Source organism: Diplotaxodon limnothrissa, linkage group LG19 (assembly GCF_057381915.1).
Source record: "Diplotaxodon limnothrissa isolate DT_005_m linkage group LG19, D_limnothrissa_male_GT1.1, whole genome shotgun sequence".
NCBI lineage: Eukaryota > Metazoa > Chordata > Actinopteri > Cichliformes > Cichlidae > Diplotaxodon > Diplotaxodon limnothrissa.
This window is the reverse complement of record NC_140614.1, coordinates 23,448,148-23,466,022: the sequence shown is the minus strand read 5'-3', so window position 1 is coordinate 23,466,022 and position 17,875 is coordinate 23,448,148. Positions and strand designations below refer to the sequence as shown.

General features: G+C 37.2%; 1 protein-coding gene across 3 annotated transcripts; it reads right to left on the bottom strand.

The window, feature by feature from the left end:
- Positions 1-10,113: 10,113 nt before the first annotated feature.
- mapre3a (microtubule-associated protein, RP/EB family, member 3a) lies at positions 10,114-17,001 on the bottom strand. Of its 3 annotated transcripts, none has more exons than XM_085379211.1 (7): positions 16,919-17,001; positions 14,744-14,866; positions 14,489-14,634; positions 14,158-14,350; positions 12,540-12,682; positions 12,278-12,430; positions 10,114-11,471 (listed from the first exon to the last, which is right to left on the bottom strand). In XM_085379211.1, exons 2-7 carry the CDS (start codon positions 14,862-14,864, stop codon positions 11,403-11,405), a joined length of 825 nt encoding a protein of 274 aa, XP_085235337.1. In that variant the 5' UTR covers positions 14,865-14,866; positions 16,919-17,001; the 3' UTR covers positions 10,114-11,402. The 3 variants fall into 3 exon arrangements, with proteins under 3 accessions (XP_085235337.1, XP_085235338.1, XP_085235339.1); XM_085379212.1 differs by having other exon boundaries at positions 14,194-14,350; XM_085379213.1 differs by lacking the exon at positions 10,114-11,471 and adding an exon at positions 11,569-11,630.
- Positions 17,002-17,875: the final 874 nt, after the last annotated feature.

Sequence of the window (17,875 nt, the reverse complement as noted above, 5' to 3'; positions counted from 1 at the left end):
TGGGACTCTCTCCAGTTTTCTGAAGGTACCAACTGAGATCAGCACCAATGTTTGAACTCCCTGTAGCACTGATGGTCACAGTCCCACCAAGACTGACAGACTTGACTTCATCAGTCTGAGTCAGAAAATTATTGGCAAATGACTCTGAAACGAAGAATAAAATGACAAGTTTGTTTTTTAGACACAAACATAAAAAGAACAAAGAAAATTTCATCAAATATAAAACAGTCTGTGTCTTAAATGTAAGAATCTCTCACCCTTACTCAGAAAGCCTAACAAAAGAACCACCAACATTGGAAACACCATCCTGACTCAGTTTTCAATGAAAGTGTATGAGAGCATGTGTGACAGCAGAACTTAAAGGAGAAGTGATGCATGAAAGTGTGCAAAACCCATTTTAGGAGGTCAGCTGAGGAGAGGATCATTCAACCTTTTCATTCTACATGTATTTCAAAAAAGAAACTTATACATAGTGTTTTAAAGCTTTTAAATTGTAAACTTATCTAATATTAGTTTGTTGTTTGAATAATTTAGTCCTGCACAGCTCCTGTAAAACCCTGTGATGAAGGGTTTACTCCACAGAAACCAGGTATTTGATATTTTTAAACCATGTACAGGTGAATTGGATCTTTCCAAAAATAAAAGAAATTATTTTGTTTTGTTTTGTTTGGGTTTTTTTGTTTGTTTTAGTTTAATTGTTTTTCTGTTTGTTTTTTGTTGCTTAGATTGTTTGTTGGTTGCTCTTTTACCCATGAGCATACTGTTAGGTTAGTCTTCTAACTCCAGTGATGCGGTGAGTTCCCTTCCAATTACGTCCAAAAAGCTCATTTTAGTCAATTTGTTATATTATGTCCACCAGAGTGTGTTGCAGTTACTTTGATGACAAAACATTCAGTGTGACAGGGATAAAACAATATTACTATTGTGCATACCAGTCTTGTTAAAAATTGAAAAATTTCACATAACTGGATGCACGATACATATTCAAATTATAGCATGGGTCAGTGAGAACACCTGCACCTGTGAAGTCTGGGTGGTGCTTGATTTAATGAGTTATCATTACCATGGTATTAAATTACAGATTATTACACAGAAAACATCACATGTGTTTCCTGGTAGTCATTGCTCTTCTGTAAGTTTGTTATAAAACAGTATTAACGTTGTTATTAATGTGTTAATAAATACAAACAAGCAGTTTTGCATTTTGCAGCTCTGCTTTTTTCTTATTTCTGTTTATTTCCTGCTGCAACTACCAGGAAATGTTTTCAAATAGGTTATTAATATGATATTATATAGAAACAGGCAGCTTTGTATTTTGCATGCTTATTACACAGAAACTACCACAGGTAATTGAGTGGTAATAGCTTAGAAATTAACATATTATTATTTTCTTTTTCTGCCTTATTATCCCACTACTAACGCCATTTATTAATAAAAGTGCCCTCGCAAAGTTCTCTATTATATTATATTTATAGTCTCTGCATTGTTGGAAATCAGTCATATGGCTCTCTACTTACATTTTGTTCAGGTCAGCTGACCACAGCTACACACACATACACACAAGCAAAGGCAATTTACTGGAGCTCACAACACAAATTATGATGTGAATTATTTCTAAGTAATTATTTTCCCCACACTGCACCTCAACACCCACTCTTAGGGCTCCCCCTCCTTCAAAATTTCACTTTAATCTCTGGTTGACTCATGTTTGTCAGCATAGCACAAACGTTTTGCAATAACCACAAATTCGCTTTATGATATCTTAGGTTTTGTTTGTCGGGGGGGAGGGCGGGGGTGTTCTTAGTTAATGACAAGCACAATGGGTTAAATTTATTATTTACAATTAAAACTACCTACTAGATGATTTCAGTTGATTTCTCCTGAATTTGAATTTCTCCTGGTAGAGTGTCAATAGCTTGAAAATGGTGAGGAATTGTATGAAAATGATGTGACATAACACAGTAGTAAAAAACTTGAAACTGGCAGTTGGTTTTTGTTGTTTTTAAATGTCATGATGAACAAACTTGCTATGAATACAAAGGTAAAGAAAATATATTTCATTTGTTCATATGAACGACTACTCTTGCTGTGACTACAGTCAGGAAACCTAACTAAAATTAGTTGTTATGTTTTTATTATAAACGTAATTGTTTATTTATTTAAATCCTTATGTTAAAATGGCCTTGAATGTGTTTATTGCTCAGTGAAGTTACTGTGAGGCCTGTGTTCAGTGGTCTGTGTCAGAGTCTCTTCCTCTGCAGTCAGTTCCTGCTGTAACAACTCAGTGTCTCTGCAGTCTGACTGAGGGAGGTTTTTGTACGACTACAAATCACTGTGTGAACACCCAAACACTGTTTATGTTATGTTGACTCTGACAGTAGTAAACTGCTGCATCGTCAGCCTGAACTCCACTGATGGTCATAGAGAAGTCAGAGCTGCTTCCACTGCCACTAAATCGAGTTGGTGTTCCTGACTGAAGTGTTTTCACAAATTTTATTATGAGCTTTGGAGTCTGTCCAGATTTCTGTTGATACCAGAACATGGCGTCACCATCAGACCATCTCTGAACAGCTTGGCTGGTCCTACAGGTCAGAGTCACAGTGGATCCAGGAGTAAATGTCACTACTGGAGGTTGAGTCACAGTCACCTGACCGCTGCATCCTGCAGACAAAAACAAATCATTCATTTATCAGCAGAAATCAATGAGAGAAAAAGCAGCACATCATGTTTGAAATGTTGCTGAGTGAATGAACCTGTAAAACAGCAGCAGGTCAGCGTCCAGATGAGGATGGTGATGAGAGTCATGGTGGTTGTGCTTTCTGCTGTGTTGACTGACAGATGTGAGTCCTGCAGTGTTGAAGTCACAGGACTATAAACCTTCTCAGTTCTCTGGAGGATCAGCTGATGATGCAAAGCCTCCTCTCTATGGAAATCATTTCTCTGCTCTCAACACACTGAAGGAAATTTATATATCTTATTTTTGTTTATTGAACATTTTGAATGTGTTCTACTTTCTTTCCTACCTGAAATATTTTTACCATTTTATGTATTGTCATCTAGATATTAATTATGCTGTGAAAGAGTATCCTCTACACGCATATGTGAATCTAATGTATTCATGTGTAGTCTTCATTCAATTTTAATTATTATGATTCTGCATATGTTTTTCCAGTTCATTCAATTAAGTTTTTTAATAGGTTAATAATATGTTAATATATAGAAATGGGCAGCTTTGCATTTTGCATGCTTATTACATGGAACTACCACAGGTAATTGAGTGGTAATAGCTTAGAAAACAAATCATTCATTTATCAACAAAAATAAATGAGGGAAAAAGCAGCACATCTTGCTTGAAATGTTGCTTGGCTTCATCAGTCTGAGTCAAAAAGTTATTGGCAAATGAGCCTGAAATGAAGAAAAAAATAAAAACTAACTAACAAAAGAACCACCTTTTTTGACCTCAAATTTTACTGAGAAAGAATGAGTAACATATTTTAATATTTTATATTTTTTTTATAACACACTCTGCAGTTTCAGATGCATTTTGAGTTCCTGAAAATAACTGCATTATTATTGCTTTAACATGATGATGCTGGCATTTTTGCTCAGACCTCACAGAGCTTTTTGATTTTAAACTCATTAGATAATAATTATTGAAGCTCAAGAAGACCAGATCCTCAGTCTGTGAGGTAAAACTTGTTTTGTTTTAACATACTAACTACTAATCTAGCAGGTTGTATATGTTACTGCATGTTTACTTATAAAGTCAAGTCTCTGTCTATGGTATGAAACTAATCTAATCCAAAGGAAAAAATCCGTATTCTGGAGTTTATTTTACCTTTTGCTTTGGAACTATAGATTCTAAGAACAATGTTTGTTTCTGCAGAAGGAAACTGTTTGCATAACTGAAGTGTGAAGCTGAAAAAAGGAGCGCAAATGTCAATTTCACTACCCGTTAATGAGTATCAGGGAGTTTCTATGGAACAGTGTTGTCTCTAATCTCCTCCGAGAGATCATCGCTGCAACACATCAGTCCCTAGTTTAATTTGATATTAGTATAACTAATGTGCTTGTTCTCACACATATGTTTCAACACAGCAGTAATTTAGATCTTCATAAGTTCAGAGTTGAGGTAATTACAGATTTCTGTGCTGGCTGTACAGCTCAGAGAGACGGCCTTATAGACTTAAAGACAGCGGTCCACCCAGCAAAACATTAAAAACTGTCATTTTACAGAAGGGAAAAAAATTCTGTATCATACTGAAACTATAGAAAACTATTTTGCATCCAGGGTGTGCGACAGATATTCAAATTAATGCATGGGTCAGTGAGCACACACCTGCACCAATGGAGTCTGGGTGGAAATTGTACATTGCTGCTGTACAAATAGTGCCCTCTTATGTCAAAATAAGAGAATACATATAAAATTGACTCTGATACACAGATCCAAAAAGCAGACTGGACATCGATGAAAAAACACATTTTCTTTGTCTCCTTCTGGCCAATTGTAATTTTCTTTAATTCATTTCTGTCAAGGTTTTTATACATGTTTTGTCTGTCTGTGTCTCAGTTGCCATTTTGTGACTTTTGCATTCAATGTATTTCTTTATAGAGTGTTTTTATACTTTGGCTTATTTGGTTATTAATTTGCTTATTTGCATTTCCTTATATTGTTTTATGCCATTTTGCTATGTTTCCCTGTGACAGGAAACATAATCAAGATCAATTTCAAATAAAAGTAAATATATGTTTTATATTAAATGTTTAACTGAAAAATACATGTATTGTAAATACATGTATAATGTACGGGTACCTTGTTTGTGTGATATGTGAAGTTCTTTTTTTACATTTGCATTATATTGTAAATGTGGAACACTTTGTGACTTAGTCTATGTATCTATCTTAAATGTGAGAACTCTATTTTAAAAACTGTTAGAACATCTTATTATTATGTTACCTTATTGTGTGCAGTGCAAAATGTAGAGAAGAAAATACAATGTACTACAGATTTTTAAGACTGTAGTGCCACTTCAATGAAGATCCTTTCAGTAACTGACCACCAATCTATCACACAGTCATGGTTATAACCCGTTATTTATTGTTTCAGTAACATAACATGTTTTAGTTTTGTCTATTCTGTATTATTGTAGGCCCTTTCCTTACAATATAAAGCTCTCTGAGGCAACTGTTGTGATTTAGCTGTGATTTAGTGTATTTTGTAACAGTAAATAATATGTTTCTATTCTATTAGTTGATCAGTTCAAGAAGAAAACTACATTTACTGTTTTTTAGCAGAGTTAAATCAGCATGTTTAAGCTTTTAGTATGTTAGTATGTTCTTGTGTTTGTGCTCTTTTTGTGTTCACTGGGCCAGTAACTTTCATCACAGCCTCTGCACCAGCTATCTGCACCTGCAGCCTTCAGTCTTGCTGAAGGAGGTTTTTGTACAGCTATATATCACTGTGTGAACACTCCACCACCATGGTCACCCAGACAATAATAATCTCCAGCATCTTCAGCCTGAACACCACTGATGGTTAAAGTGTACTGAGAATCAGATCTGCTGCCACTGAATCGTGACGGAGTTCCTGAGGAGCGAGTTGATGCTCTGTATATAAGGAGTTTGGGAGGCTGTCCAGGTTTCTGAAGGTACCAACTGAGATCAGGACCAATATTTGAACTCCCTGTTGCGCTGATGGTCACGGTCCCACCAAGACTGACAGACTTGGCTTCATCAGTCTGAGTCAGAAAGTTATTGGCAAATGACTCTGAAATGAAGAAATAAAACAAAGACTTTAACAGAATCTTTTAACTTTCAAATAGTAAACATCAGTAAGGCATTTTAAACTCTCAAACTCAATGTACACAGAAGGAGCAGATAACATGTCACCAAACATAAAATTTGTTTTATATGTCAGAAATGTTTTCAAAACTCTCACCCTGACTCAGAAAGCCTAACAAAAGAACCACCAACATTGGAAACACCATCCTGACTCAGTTTTCAGTGGAAGTGAATGAGAGCATGTGTGACAGCAGAACTTAAACTGTGAGGAGCAGTGATGCATGAAAGTGTGCAAAACACACTGTAGGAGGAAACCACCCACCTCTCCCAATGAAACAGAAAACACAGAGGTCATGTGAGGAGAGGCTCATTCAACCTTTCCATTATATTTGTCTCATTAACAGGGCCCATATTAGTTGGTCGCCAGATACTGGTTGGTTCATTTTGCTCATTCTGACAAACCAAATCTATATTTAAATGTAAATACATGAACATCAATTAAAAGGAAGGTATATTAAACTGATGTAATATTATCTTTTTTCTATGTGCTGAAAGATGTTCAGTTCTACACAACTCATGATAGCATAAATCTATGAAAACCCAACAGGTTTGAGCTGATTTCTTTACAGGTACCTGTGCTGACTGTACAGATCGGAGAGACGGTATCGCCTTGTTTTATAGACGTTGATAATTGTGTGTCAGAATCAGAGCTAGGTTAGCTGTCAGTCCGGTAAAATATTTAAAATATATTTTTTTTAAGATTTTTTTTATCATCGCATAATAAAAACTTTTTTTCAAAAATGTTTTTTTCTGGGATGATAATATGGAATATATAGCAAATATTCAAATTACAGCATGGGTCAGTGAACACACCTGCACCTGGAGAGTCTGCATGGGAAATTATAACCCTCTGTTTATATGAAAACAAATAGTGCCCTCTTGTGTCATAAAAAGAGAATACACATAAAATTAAATCCACCAAATTGATACAAAAAGCAAACTGGACATCGGAGCGACTCTGAAAGAGACACAAAATTACAGGAGTGGCTTAAAAAAAATATGCCCTGCCTCTTTCTAGTGATCTATATTAAAAATAATAATAATTGCTATAATGATCTTTGTCGAGAGTTTGTGTTTCTTTGCAATTTTGCATCTACATACATTATTTTACAGTATTTTGCATTGCTTAACATGACAATTTCCTTTTGGTGTTTTTTTTCTCCACACCTCATATTTGTTTGTAGTGTTTTGTAGTCATTTTTTCCTGTTTTATACCTCTTTTTATTGCATCCTTTTATGGTCATTTTTCACCTCCGAGTAGCCAAAAACTGTCACTTTGTTTGAAGTGGGACAGTCACTTAACATAACAGTTTATCCATGGATCTCATTAATTGAGATCCAAATCTCTGAGGCCATACTTTAATTATAATTTACATCATGTCTAAATTTTATTCAGTGCCAGAAATTATTCTTTTCAGTCTCACATATTTCTAACTGGAGCAGGTGTTCTGGTTAAAAAACACATAATGATGTATATTACTGTGTCCTAAGGAATTGTGTCAACTTGTTGAGTAAACACATCAACAAGTTTCAGTGTTTGCAGTGATTGTCTAAAGTTTCTGGAAATTGAAACAGTCTCATCTGTTACTCCAGCCACCTAAAACAAATTTCATAATACTATGTGTCTAAGGGTTATCATTATATTGTGATTTTTGAGTGCAGATTGCATAGTTCAGGAAACCAAAGATGAATTTTTAAAAAAGAATCTGGAAAAAAAAATAGAAATCCTCTTTTGTTGTGTTCATTTTACCAATAAAACAATCATATGCATAGTAAGAGCTGTTCAAAATACCGAACATTACACAAAATACAAAATATACAAAAGAAACCTGCTACACCTCCAACTACCACCAGAGGGCTGAAACGTAGAACTTCAGAACATTTTTCTTCCAATTAAAAAAAAATGAAAACGTTTCATTCACAAAAAAAGACTACAAGCAAAAGACCTGAATATTCCTAGAATTAATCTATGCAGGAAGATCAAGATTCACTCATCTTTCATCGTTACTGGGTGTCAGGCTTCTCTATTCCTTGCAACACTTTCACTTTTCCCTTGCTGTCTAAATTAACTCTGTATTCATCACTCTGCTCCAGTCATTTTCTTGTCCCCCTTCTGCAAACCAGTCAGCCTCTGTGTGATGATCTTTAAATCGCACTGCTTTTCTGTCATTCAGCCTTTGAGACTCTCATTGTTACTTCCTGCCTCTTCCCCATCCCTACCTCATTCTGGCCAGATCGAGCTCCTCACCCTTATCTCCACCTGCTTCATCTCCACCACCAGCGTCTAGACTCCAGGGGTCCTGTTCTACTTCCTGTTCTACATAGCACTATGGGGCGTAATTGCTAAATAGCTGTATTTCAATAAATCATGTTCAGTTCCTTCAAAATGATGTCTCCTTATTGAGGTGCATGTGATAATAAAGCACAGTGAGATAAATTTTACTAGTGATGTCTCAGTTTTACCTTAGTTAGCCATGAGTGTGACAACCATTATGCCAAGCAGAAGGACCCTAAGCAGTATAAACTGATATCTCAATATAAAGACACAGAAGCTGTAGTCAAAGGCAAGATTTCTGATATCAGTATTTTTTTTGGTTTCCATCTGTATTATGACATCTACTCACAAATCACATGATTTGAGCAAGCCTTTACCCTCTAATGGCAAAAATATCCTATTTGATACACAGGTTTTTTAGGGTTTTTGAGATCGCTACGTCATCAGAGTGATCCCCCCCCCCAAAAAAAAAAAAAAAAAACTAAACAAATTGCACAATATATCTTCAAGCAATGACCAAATGTAACAACACTTGTTGGAAAATACATATTTATTTACTTATTTTGTCAGAAGATTCAATAACCACTCCATTTTCAAAAATAAATAAGCAAATTAGAATTTTCTGGCAATTGTTTCGTGGTTCAGGCTTTACAGGGTTAACTTTATCATTTTATACCAGAATTCCTCAGAAGTTAGTTCTGCAGACTTCCAGGATCCTGAAATTATCTCATCTAAATGAAAGGAATGATACATGTTAAAATAATCACTGAAATGCCATCTGCTGTGAAAAGTGCATATTTTCATGATCATATCTCCTTGTACCAGCTAGAACACAATGTGGCAGATTTCTTTCCTGCCATTAAAAGAATGTATAGTGTCATTGGACCATATTTACTAATAGTTGTTTAAACACAAATAATGCGTATATGAATGTTCCATCTGCCAATCTGTGATTTATCAATATTTTCATACCTGAATTTGTTTGTACTTCAGTTCATTAGTGGTCTTGGTAGTGCCCATTTTGAGTCCCTATATCTTTCTGAAACATTCACTAATGTTCACTGGTTTTTATATGATACATTGAATTCTATTAAATGTAAATGTATTGTCATGCACTGTAGCTTCATGACTCCAAGATTATAAGCATTAGAATTAATGACTGAACTTTTATTTTAGGGGTAAAAGTATCAATGGGAAGGTGGTCAATTTTTACCATTTTAATGTTGCAAAAATAATCTTATGAACATTAACTGTTATTAACACACATTTGATCTTATGACTTAATACACTTGAGGAAAAAAATATTAGATTTAAAAAAAAAAAGAAGACTGGAAATATGGCAAATGTCATATTAGAAAAAATATTGACATTTTGGATAATTCTATTAACTGGCAAAAGGATGAGGCACATGATCAATAGTGGGTCATGACCTTTTAAGTGACAACTCCCACTAGGGTGTAAATACCTGGGGCTCTCCACCATTTGGTTTTAGAACTGAAGAAGCTTGATGAGAGGAAACTCATCTTCAACAAACTTACAGAAGTCCAGTGACTTTCTTTCCAAGCTCCCAAGACATGAAATTGCACTGATTTTTTTTTAATTTCAGGATCATTCTGTGAATTAAACCTTTGTGAAGCACGGAGATTTCAAGATCCTAGCAACACCCTTGCTTTATAGTTATACAACCAATTCAGTTTGTGGTATAATTATCTCTGACACGTATACTGTGATTTCCCTGGGCTGTATTTCAGGTCATGAAAGGTGACCAATTTTATTCACTTCATCAGTCATCTTTAACGGCTTGGCTGATTAGTTTCTAATTTCAGGTAAAGTCTTAAAAAAACATGTAGTTTGCAAGGTTTAATTTAGCTACGTTAACACATTTTAACTTTCCTAATACAATCCCAGTCATTCACCACAATGCATCACCCCAAATACACCAAAAACAACTTGTTTCACAACTGTTTATTTATTCAAAACTCAAAAGATGAGTGTTCTGTAGATGTTTATATGGTCGATGAATGCGAGTTCCAGAGTAGATAACAGCCAGTTTGCAAAGTAAAAATAACTAGGGAAGGACAAGGAGAGTTCCTTGTTTGATGACCAGTCAACTGGTCTTAGATCTCTAAATAATGACTTTCTCTGAGACACCTCTAAAACCCTGGGCAACCCTTTACAGCAAATTTAAAGTATAAACACAGCATGATTAGCAGTAGAACATGTGAAAATGTCTCTGTTTTTAATTCAGTGTCAGGCTTTTTCATATTGTAGAGTTAAACCTTTAGATATGCTACACTTGATAACCAAGTTGCCAGAATCCAGGTGCCTTTCCACCTTTACATTTTACACCTAAATAGACTGCGGTATGTCAGCCTAAAAAGATACAATGGCAATTAACCAGGATCGTGCGACATCCAAGAAAATCTGCACACAAAATACACATACAAAATATCACTCATTCACAGTCAATGTGTAACATTCTCATGCTCAGATATGTTGCTGATCAATAATGAATAATTGCAGAGCACTTATCATAAGTCTTGAGTCATTACACCAAAGAATTTCCTTCAGCATTTCTACATGCCATGGACCCACCGTCACAGAAACCAAAAGCTTGACTGAAGCACAAACCGATATGAGTAATACACATGGCCTCAGCTTTCAGTTCACGTACAGTAGGTCTGCACCAATTTTGCTACAGAAAGTTAAATGAAATATAAATAATAAATAATAAAGTGTTAATAAAAAGTCAGTTTTGTTACAGTTTTAGTAGCTCAAGGAGTGTCCTGATTGCACATGGGAGCAGTGTTGTCCTGTGCTCTAACAGTAGTATTAACAACGCACCAAAGGCAAATAAGTTACTCCATAAAGAGCAAAGACATTGTTCCTTCGGTAATCAAAATGTCGGTAATATTTACAGACTTAAACTCAACTGTTCGCCATAACAACCTCCATGCCAGCCAGCTCTCGGCTCTATTTTCTGCATTACTCATGCTGAAATAACTGGGGATGTGTCATACATTACTGTTATTGTTACTGTGTAAATGGAGGCAGGGAGGAGCAGCAAATATTGATACGGAGATGTTGTGAAGAGTGTGTAGATGGCCAGAGGATGGAGGGGGAGGTTACCAACAGATATGCACATGAGAAAGAAAGGAAAACACAGACAGAAAGCTGGGATGATGGTGAGTATTTACAGAAAGCGTGCAAACAGGAGAAAAAAAATGAGGGGAAAAGGAAGAGGGGAAGAAAGATGGAGATGTTTGAGGGTAGGGACACGATGGGTTCAGTATTCGTCCTGGTCCAGGTGAGCTTGCTCATCGAGGTCTTCATCATCTGGAGGTGCAAAGCCTTCCTAAGATACAGAAAAAAATATATATATATATATTATCATATCACCATATTAGAGCACTTTGCTCTTGCACTGCAGGCTTACTTGTTGTTCCTAGAGTATTTAAAGTAGAATGGAAGGTGAGCCTTCAGTTTTCAGGCCCCTCTTCTATGGAAGCAGCTTCTAGTTTGGATTCGGGAGACACACACTATTGCAACTTTTAAGATTAGGCTTAAAACTTTCCTTTCTATAATTAGGGCTGGATCAGGTGACCCTGAATCCTCCCTTAGTTATGCTGCAATAGGCGTAGGCTGCTGGGGGATTCCCATGACCCTGTATTGTGTTCTCCACACCTGTTACATTTTTGCACTGATCATCACCTGCATTCATGTATATATCAATCTGCTTAGCACTTTTTCTTTTTATTTAAGTGTTTGTCTTATCGTATGTCTCACACAAAGTACCTAATTTCCTAATGTTGTAAATCTGTTCAACATTTGGCAATAAAACCCTTTCTGATTCTGATTCTGATTCTAATTCTAAATTGGTCATGGGGGATCATATGATTGTTGGGTTTTTCTCTGTATGTATTTAAAAAAGTGCCTTGAGACAGCTGATGTTGTGATTTGCGTTGAATAAATTGAATTGTATTGTATTGAATTGAATTGAATTGAATTGAATTGAATTGAATTGAATTGAATTGAATTGAAAGCAAGAAGGGCAGAAAACCTGATAATATTTTATCAGGTCTTCTGCTCTCCTTGCTTTTCACTGTCAACAGTGGAGAGAGTATGGCAATCTGTTATATATCTGTTATAATGGCTAGATACCTCTGTTGCGTAGAGAATGTTAATTATCCTGCTGAGAATGGGGTTGTTTTCACTCTCGTGCTCCTGGCAGATCAACTCGATATCCCGTAGTTTGCTGAAGTAGAAGTCTCTTTCCTTCTCAAGGCCATCTACAGTCAACTTCAACTCCATCAACTTAGAAAAACAGAAAAAGGTGCTTAAGCTGGTAGTCAAAAACTAGTCTGGAGGATGAAATCAGAACAAAAGAGCCACACGGCCTTCTGTCCTTCCCGTTCAACTCTACCTGTTGATTTAGCTCCATGATTTCAGCATCACTGCCCCCATTTCTTGACAAAGTCGGATTCTTCCTCAAGGCTGGAGTGTTATGTTGGACCCGCTGCGGTGTTGGCATGTTTTTGGGAACTGTTGGGGATGTCCTCTGTGGTCCTGGAGTGGTTAGAGATGGTGGGAGTGGTTCAGCATTTCATTTAAGACAGATTTATTGCACTTATTTTGGCTTGTTAGCAGTTGTGGCGATGGATATAGCACATTATAGAGCGCTGATGCAATCATCTTGTAGAAGAATTTTATGCCTTTGACATGTAAAAGGTTTCAAATTGTTTTACAACTAAACTGATAGAAATGACACATATTTAGAGTGCTGAGGTTAAATAGCCAAATTATCGATTCATTTATATAAATGACCAAAGGTTGTTTTAATTTGACTCAAGATCTTAAAAACGAAAAGACCTGTTGCCTACTAAACCTCTATAAGTGCTTAAGCAAAGGTGTTTCAGATAAACTCAAAGACAAAACATGCGAACACATTATCCACAGGCTGTATATAAAAGATGGAAGCGGCTTCCAGGTCTTAAAAGTAACGCTAATCAAGTAGTGCAAAACTTATTTTTATTTATCATTGTTTTTTGTTTTTACTGGCCAAGATGGGGTGGCTTTCCTGGTTGCAAATAGTTTTTGGGACTGTGCACAAGTCAGTGAAAAAATGCCCTTAATTCTCACAATGTATTGGTTGCTTCGATACATTACAAATGATATTCATGTTATAAATTATGGGCCTAATAATGGTAAAATAATTGCTATTCTTCAGGGTGCAACAGGCTAAGGAGCTGGCTGTTCAGTTTTTCTACTACGCACATTTTTAAGCCTGTTTTCCAAGTTGCTCAAACTGTTCATTATTAGCACCTGGCTAACCAAGATGGCTAACTAGTGCAAAAACCGGACGCTCATGTTCAAATAAGGTAAATGCCAGACTTGAGGCTTCGAAACAGCAGCCCACAATGCAATGAGTGACATCCATCTTTTATATACAGTCTATGGTATTTTCAGTTTTAAAAATAAGTGCAATCATTCTTCCCATTTATAACACACTGCTTGCTAGTGACAAAGTCACAAAGCAGGCTTATGACATACTACAGCTTAAATTAGATTGTTTGCCATGATCTTCAAGCAAAAAGCTTTTACAGAGACAGGGCGAGGCTGTTCAGGCTGACACCACTCTCGTTAGTAGAAAGGGAAGAATTTGTTGTTATCAAACCAGCTTTAATAGAGACAAAGCTGCAACAGTGTTGCATCAGTCGCTCGATGCAGGACACTGGGGAGATAACTATATTTGCTGTTTCTGCAGGTGTTTGGGCATTATTGATCATGATCGATCAGAACAAATGTGGATTTTCTGCCAAACTAACGCTGCATCCCACTAGGCACTGTGACGATTACTAGAATATTACCAATGACTCACTTGTACCTAAAGTGTCATGGTTTTGCGAATGCTGGGCAGTGAGATGGATCAAAGAAGTCATTCTGTGAATCGTGCTGCTCACACCACTTGCTTGCAGGGAGCGCTTTTGAGCCATCCAAAGCTCAGCAAGACCGTGCAGCAAAGGCAAAATGTTTGGCTTTACCTTGGTTTCTCTTTGGTTTGTGGATAAAGTGATCACCTGGATTGGGGGGAGGGGCCACGTCCTGCCCCTGTCTGGCTAGTAAAGGGTCATACTCCTTGCCGTCATAGTTGGCGTCGAAGAACTTCTTGAACCACTGCACAAATTCAAAGTTGTCCTGGAATTTCCCTTTTACAAGCTTTTCTACAGGAATTATCTGGACAATGAAAACAGGAAATAGTTGAAAAGCTCCACTTGATACACACACGTATATCAGTATGAAAGGTAAAACAATTAATTATCTCAGGTATCATGAATGAAATAAATAATAAAACCATAATAAAGTGATTCTGACTTTGTCGACACTCATCCGTTTAAAAGCTGCCTGAAGAACTTTGAAGTTGTGTATAAATTCATGCTCCAGCTTGGCTTGAAATTTGACCTTCTTCAGAAGAATGCACCCCGGAAACAACATGTCCATGAACTGGCAATACGCCGCTCCTTGAAAACATAAAGACACAACAAATCGATCTCGTTATTTCGGTCAAGAGTTGCCCCAAAATTACCTCAGCAGCTTATTTCAGGGGGAAAAAATAACCTCAGGCCTCACCTGAACAGAGCTGTTCAATCTTGGTGTAAGTGAGATGCAAAGAGTCGTTGACCCACGCCAGCATGTCATGTCGGCTGAGGTTGTCAATGGACACAGATGTTGCGTACACATTCACTGCCATCCCTGAGTCGAAAAGAGAGAAACAACCACTCAGCTACATTTTCCTGTTAGCAAGACTTGAAAACCTTAAATGGAAGTTGAAGGAAGAATATTGGTCAATGATTAATCTCTCTGATTGGTCAGTGCAAGGTATGAGTATAAAAATGTAGGGATTGTTTTTATAGTATAATCTAGGCAAAGTAACCATTCTGCATGCTCCTTAACCAAGCTACCAACTACTGTACATAACATTTACCAAGCTTCTTATATTGGATTTGAAAGACTGAAACAGGACTTATTTAGGCCTTAAATAATGATTATTATTGCAATTAATTACTTGCTAAAAACAATGTGCCTATTTCTCATGCAAACACTGCAAAACATATAAACCTACTATACATGATTATTATGCCATTATCTACTACACCACTATGGCTTTTTATCACTAACAATTAACAATCATTATTAATTAGTTTTTAAACTGTGGCTTTCTTCCATGTGTTCCTTTTCCCTCTGCTCTTTTATCTTTCCCCTCACCCCCAACCAGCTACAACTGCTCCTCCCTAATCCTAGTCCTGCCAGAGGCTTCTTCCTGTTAAAAGGGAGTTTTTCCTTCCCACTGTCACCAGCACTTGCTCATAGAGTGTCAACTGATTGTTGGAGTTTTCTCTCTAATATTATAAGGTCTTTAACTTACAGTATCAAAGCACCCGAGGGTTGCTGTGATTTGGCGCTATATAAACAATGTTTATCTCGGTTAAACATAAAGAGATAGCAACACATTCAAGAAGCTGGAATTAGGAAATGTTAAACTGACTTCTGACTTCATTAACTTGTGAATCTACATCACTGCACTACTTTCACTGAATCCATTTTTTTTTTTTTACTGTACTGACCTGGATTTCTTCGTTGGGCCATGTTAATATTAAACCCTATAATCTATACAGGCAGATTCCAAAACTGCACTGCAGTTTCTTCAATTTTTAGGAATTATTTTTTCACCCCCTGTCTGACTGTAAATCCTGGGGCTGGGCCACAGTCTGTTGCAGCTGTAAAGCCCACTGAGAATGGGGATATCAAGCTTTTAGGGAGGAAATTTGACTTTCAGACATAAACTGAGTCCCTAAGAAGCATCTTTATTCTCAGTTCTAATCTAAAAATGTGTTTCAAGCATAATCCTCCCTGATTATACAGAGGAAAAAAAATCCGGAGTATTTGTCAGCAGCTTTACACATCTGGCATCTCCAGCCTTCTCTGTGCTCACTTTGCTTGCCTGTTAATGCGGTGTCATGTCCAAATGATCTTGTAACACCTCAGACCTTTCCTGCACCAATATGCATATTAACACGGGCAACGTGGCGACTTTAAAATGATGCTTTTTAAGGTCACACGCCGCTCTGTCTGCACCTGACAGCCAAAGACTAATGAAACCACGTCTGTCAGTTTTTAGTTTGATGCTGAATCGTGCTGTGATTTCTGATGATAACACTTCTATTGTGAATGCACCTTCAGCAACGCATTCTCCCACGGGCCATTGGCTATACTGAAATTGCATGGCTGTAGCGTCTAACCCCACGAGCAACTACTAGCCAGGATGAGGAAAAAATCACAATGTTTCAGCTACATGAGCAGCAAAGGACCACGCAGTGGGCGTACATTTATTAAATAAGGGCACGAAGGGAAGTCTATCTATTCTCCAAAAATCTATCGGGCCTTGGAAAAAGCTCCCATAATGACTGCAGCAAAAAATAAATAAATAAAATCCTGAGCGCAAATCGCTGAAGTCAAGCAAGAGCAAATGGGCGGGGGTCTGACATTTCAACCCGAGCTGAGAACAATAAATGTGCTCGTTTGCTGGGTGCTTTTGGTTAAAAAAAAGCCGCAACGCTGGGTGTTGCTCTCATAGCGGCCCCCTCTACAGGCCTCCCCGAATACCTCAGGACTGTCAGCGCACGGGAAATATCCTCGCTGCATGGGAATAAAGCACAGCTCCCCGTTAAACCCCTTTACGCGCAGAAAAAGGAGAGATTTAAGAGACGGGGTGGGTCGGCAGGGCGTAAATGCGGCGATACTCACTGTATTCAGGAGCGTCTGTGGTGTTATCACGCTGGCAGTATTCCTTATGTCAATGCCCGTTGCTGTCGTCGTTGTCAGACCCTGCGCGGTGCAGTGCTTGGTAACGGGCCGCCCTGTCTGGGGCTGCAACAATTCAGCCTCTACTGCGCGTGCGCCCGACTCCATGCTGTTAAAGGTTCATTATAAATAGGACTTTGGCCTGTTCCAGCTAAGAGACACATGATGTGTCTGGTTGGATCTTAGGACTGCGAGTGACTAAGGTTTTTGTGGGGTCAGGCTTCACATGTTGCTGTTTTATCTGCTGCTGGATAAGATATGTGAACGAAGGACAAAGTGGAGTGATCATTTTTTACAAAAGAACTGTTTTAGAATTTCTATGGGTTGATTTAATGTGCAAACTGCTGTTAATACTGCTGGGTCCAGTATTTTAGTTGTGATCTGTATCTATTATATCTACAGTATAAATTTAATTTAGTTTGACAGTTTCCAATCAAGTGGTCAGACCCTTTTTGAAAAAGAAGAAAAAGCACTCTTATATTTTTTGTCTAATTATATATGCCATCTGTTTTCAGTTATTTACATTTGTCCTATTAAGTGAAAATTGTTATTGGTGAAATGTGATGAAGGAGCCTAACAAGCCAAAAGAGTTACTAGCAATGGCAAATGTCTGCGAAATATAGAGAAGTATGAAAAATGTAATGTAAAAGCATAAAACTGGATAAAATTGTAATTTTCCTGTGAAAGAATGTGCAGTATATCGAGTATAGCCAGGAATCAGACACAGGATTTGATTTCATTGTTGTTTATTTGCACTCACATCATGTGATAGAGAGCTCCAAGGGGCGAAAAAAGGAGATAAAAGGATTCAATGTGACGACACATTGTTCAGCACCAGTGTACGTTAGGTGGGGAAAAGACACAGCATAATGCACTGGAGCAAAATGTGAACTCTGTCCA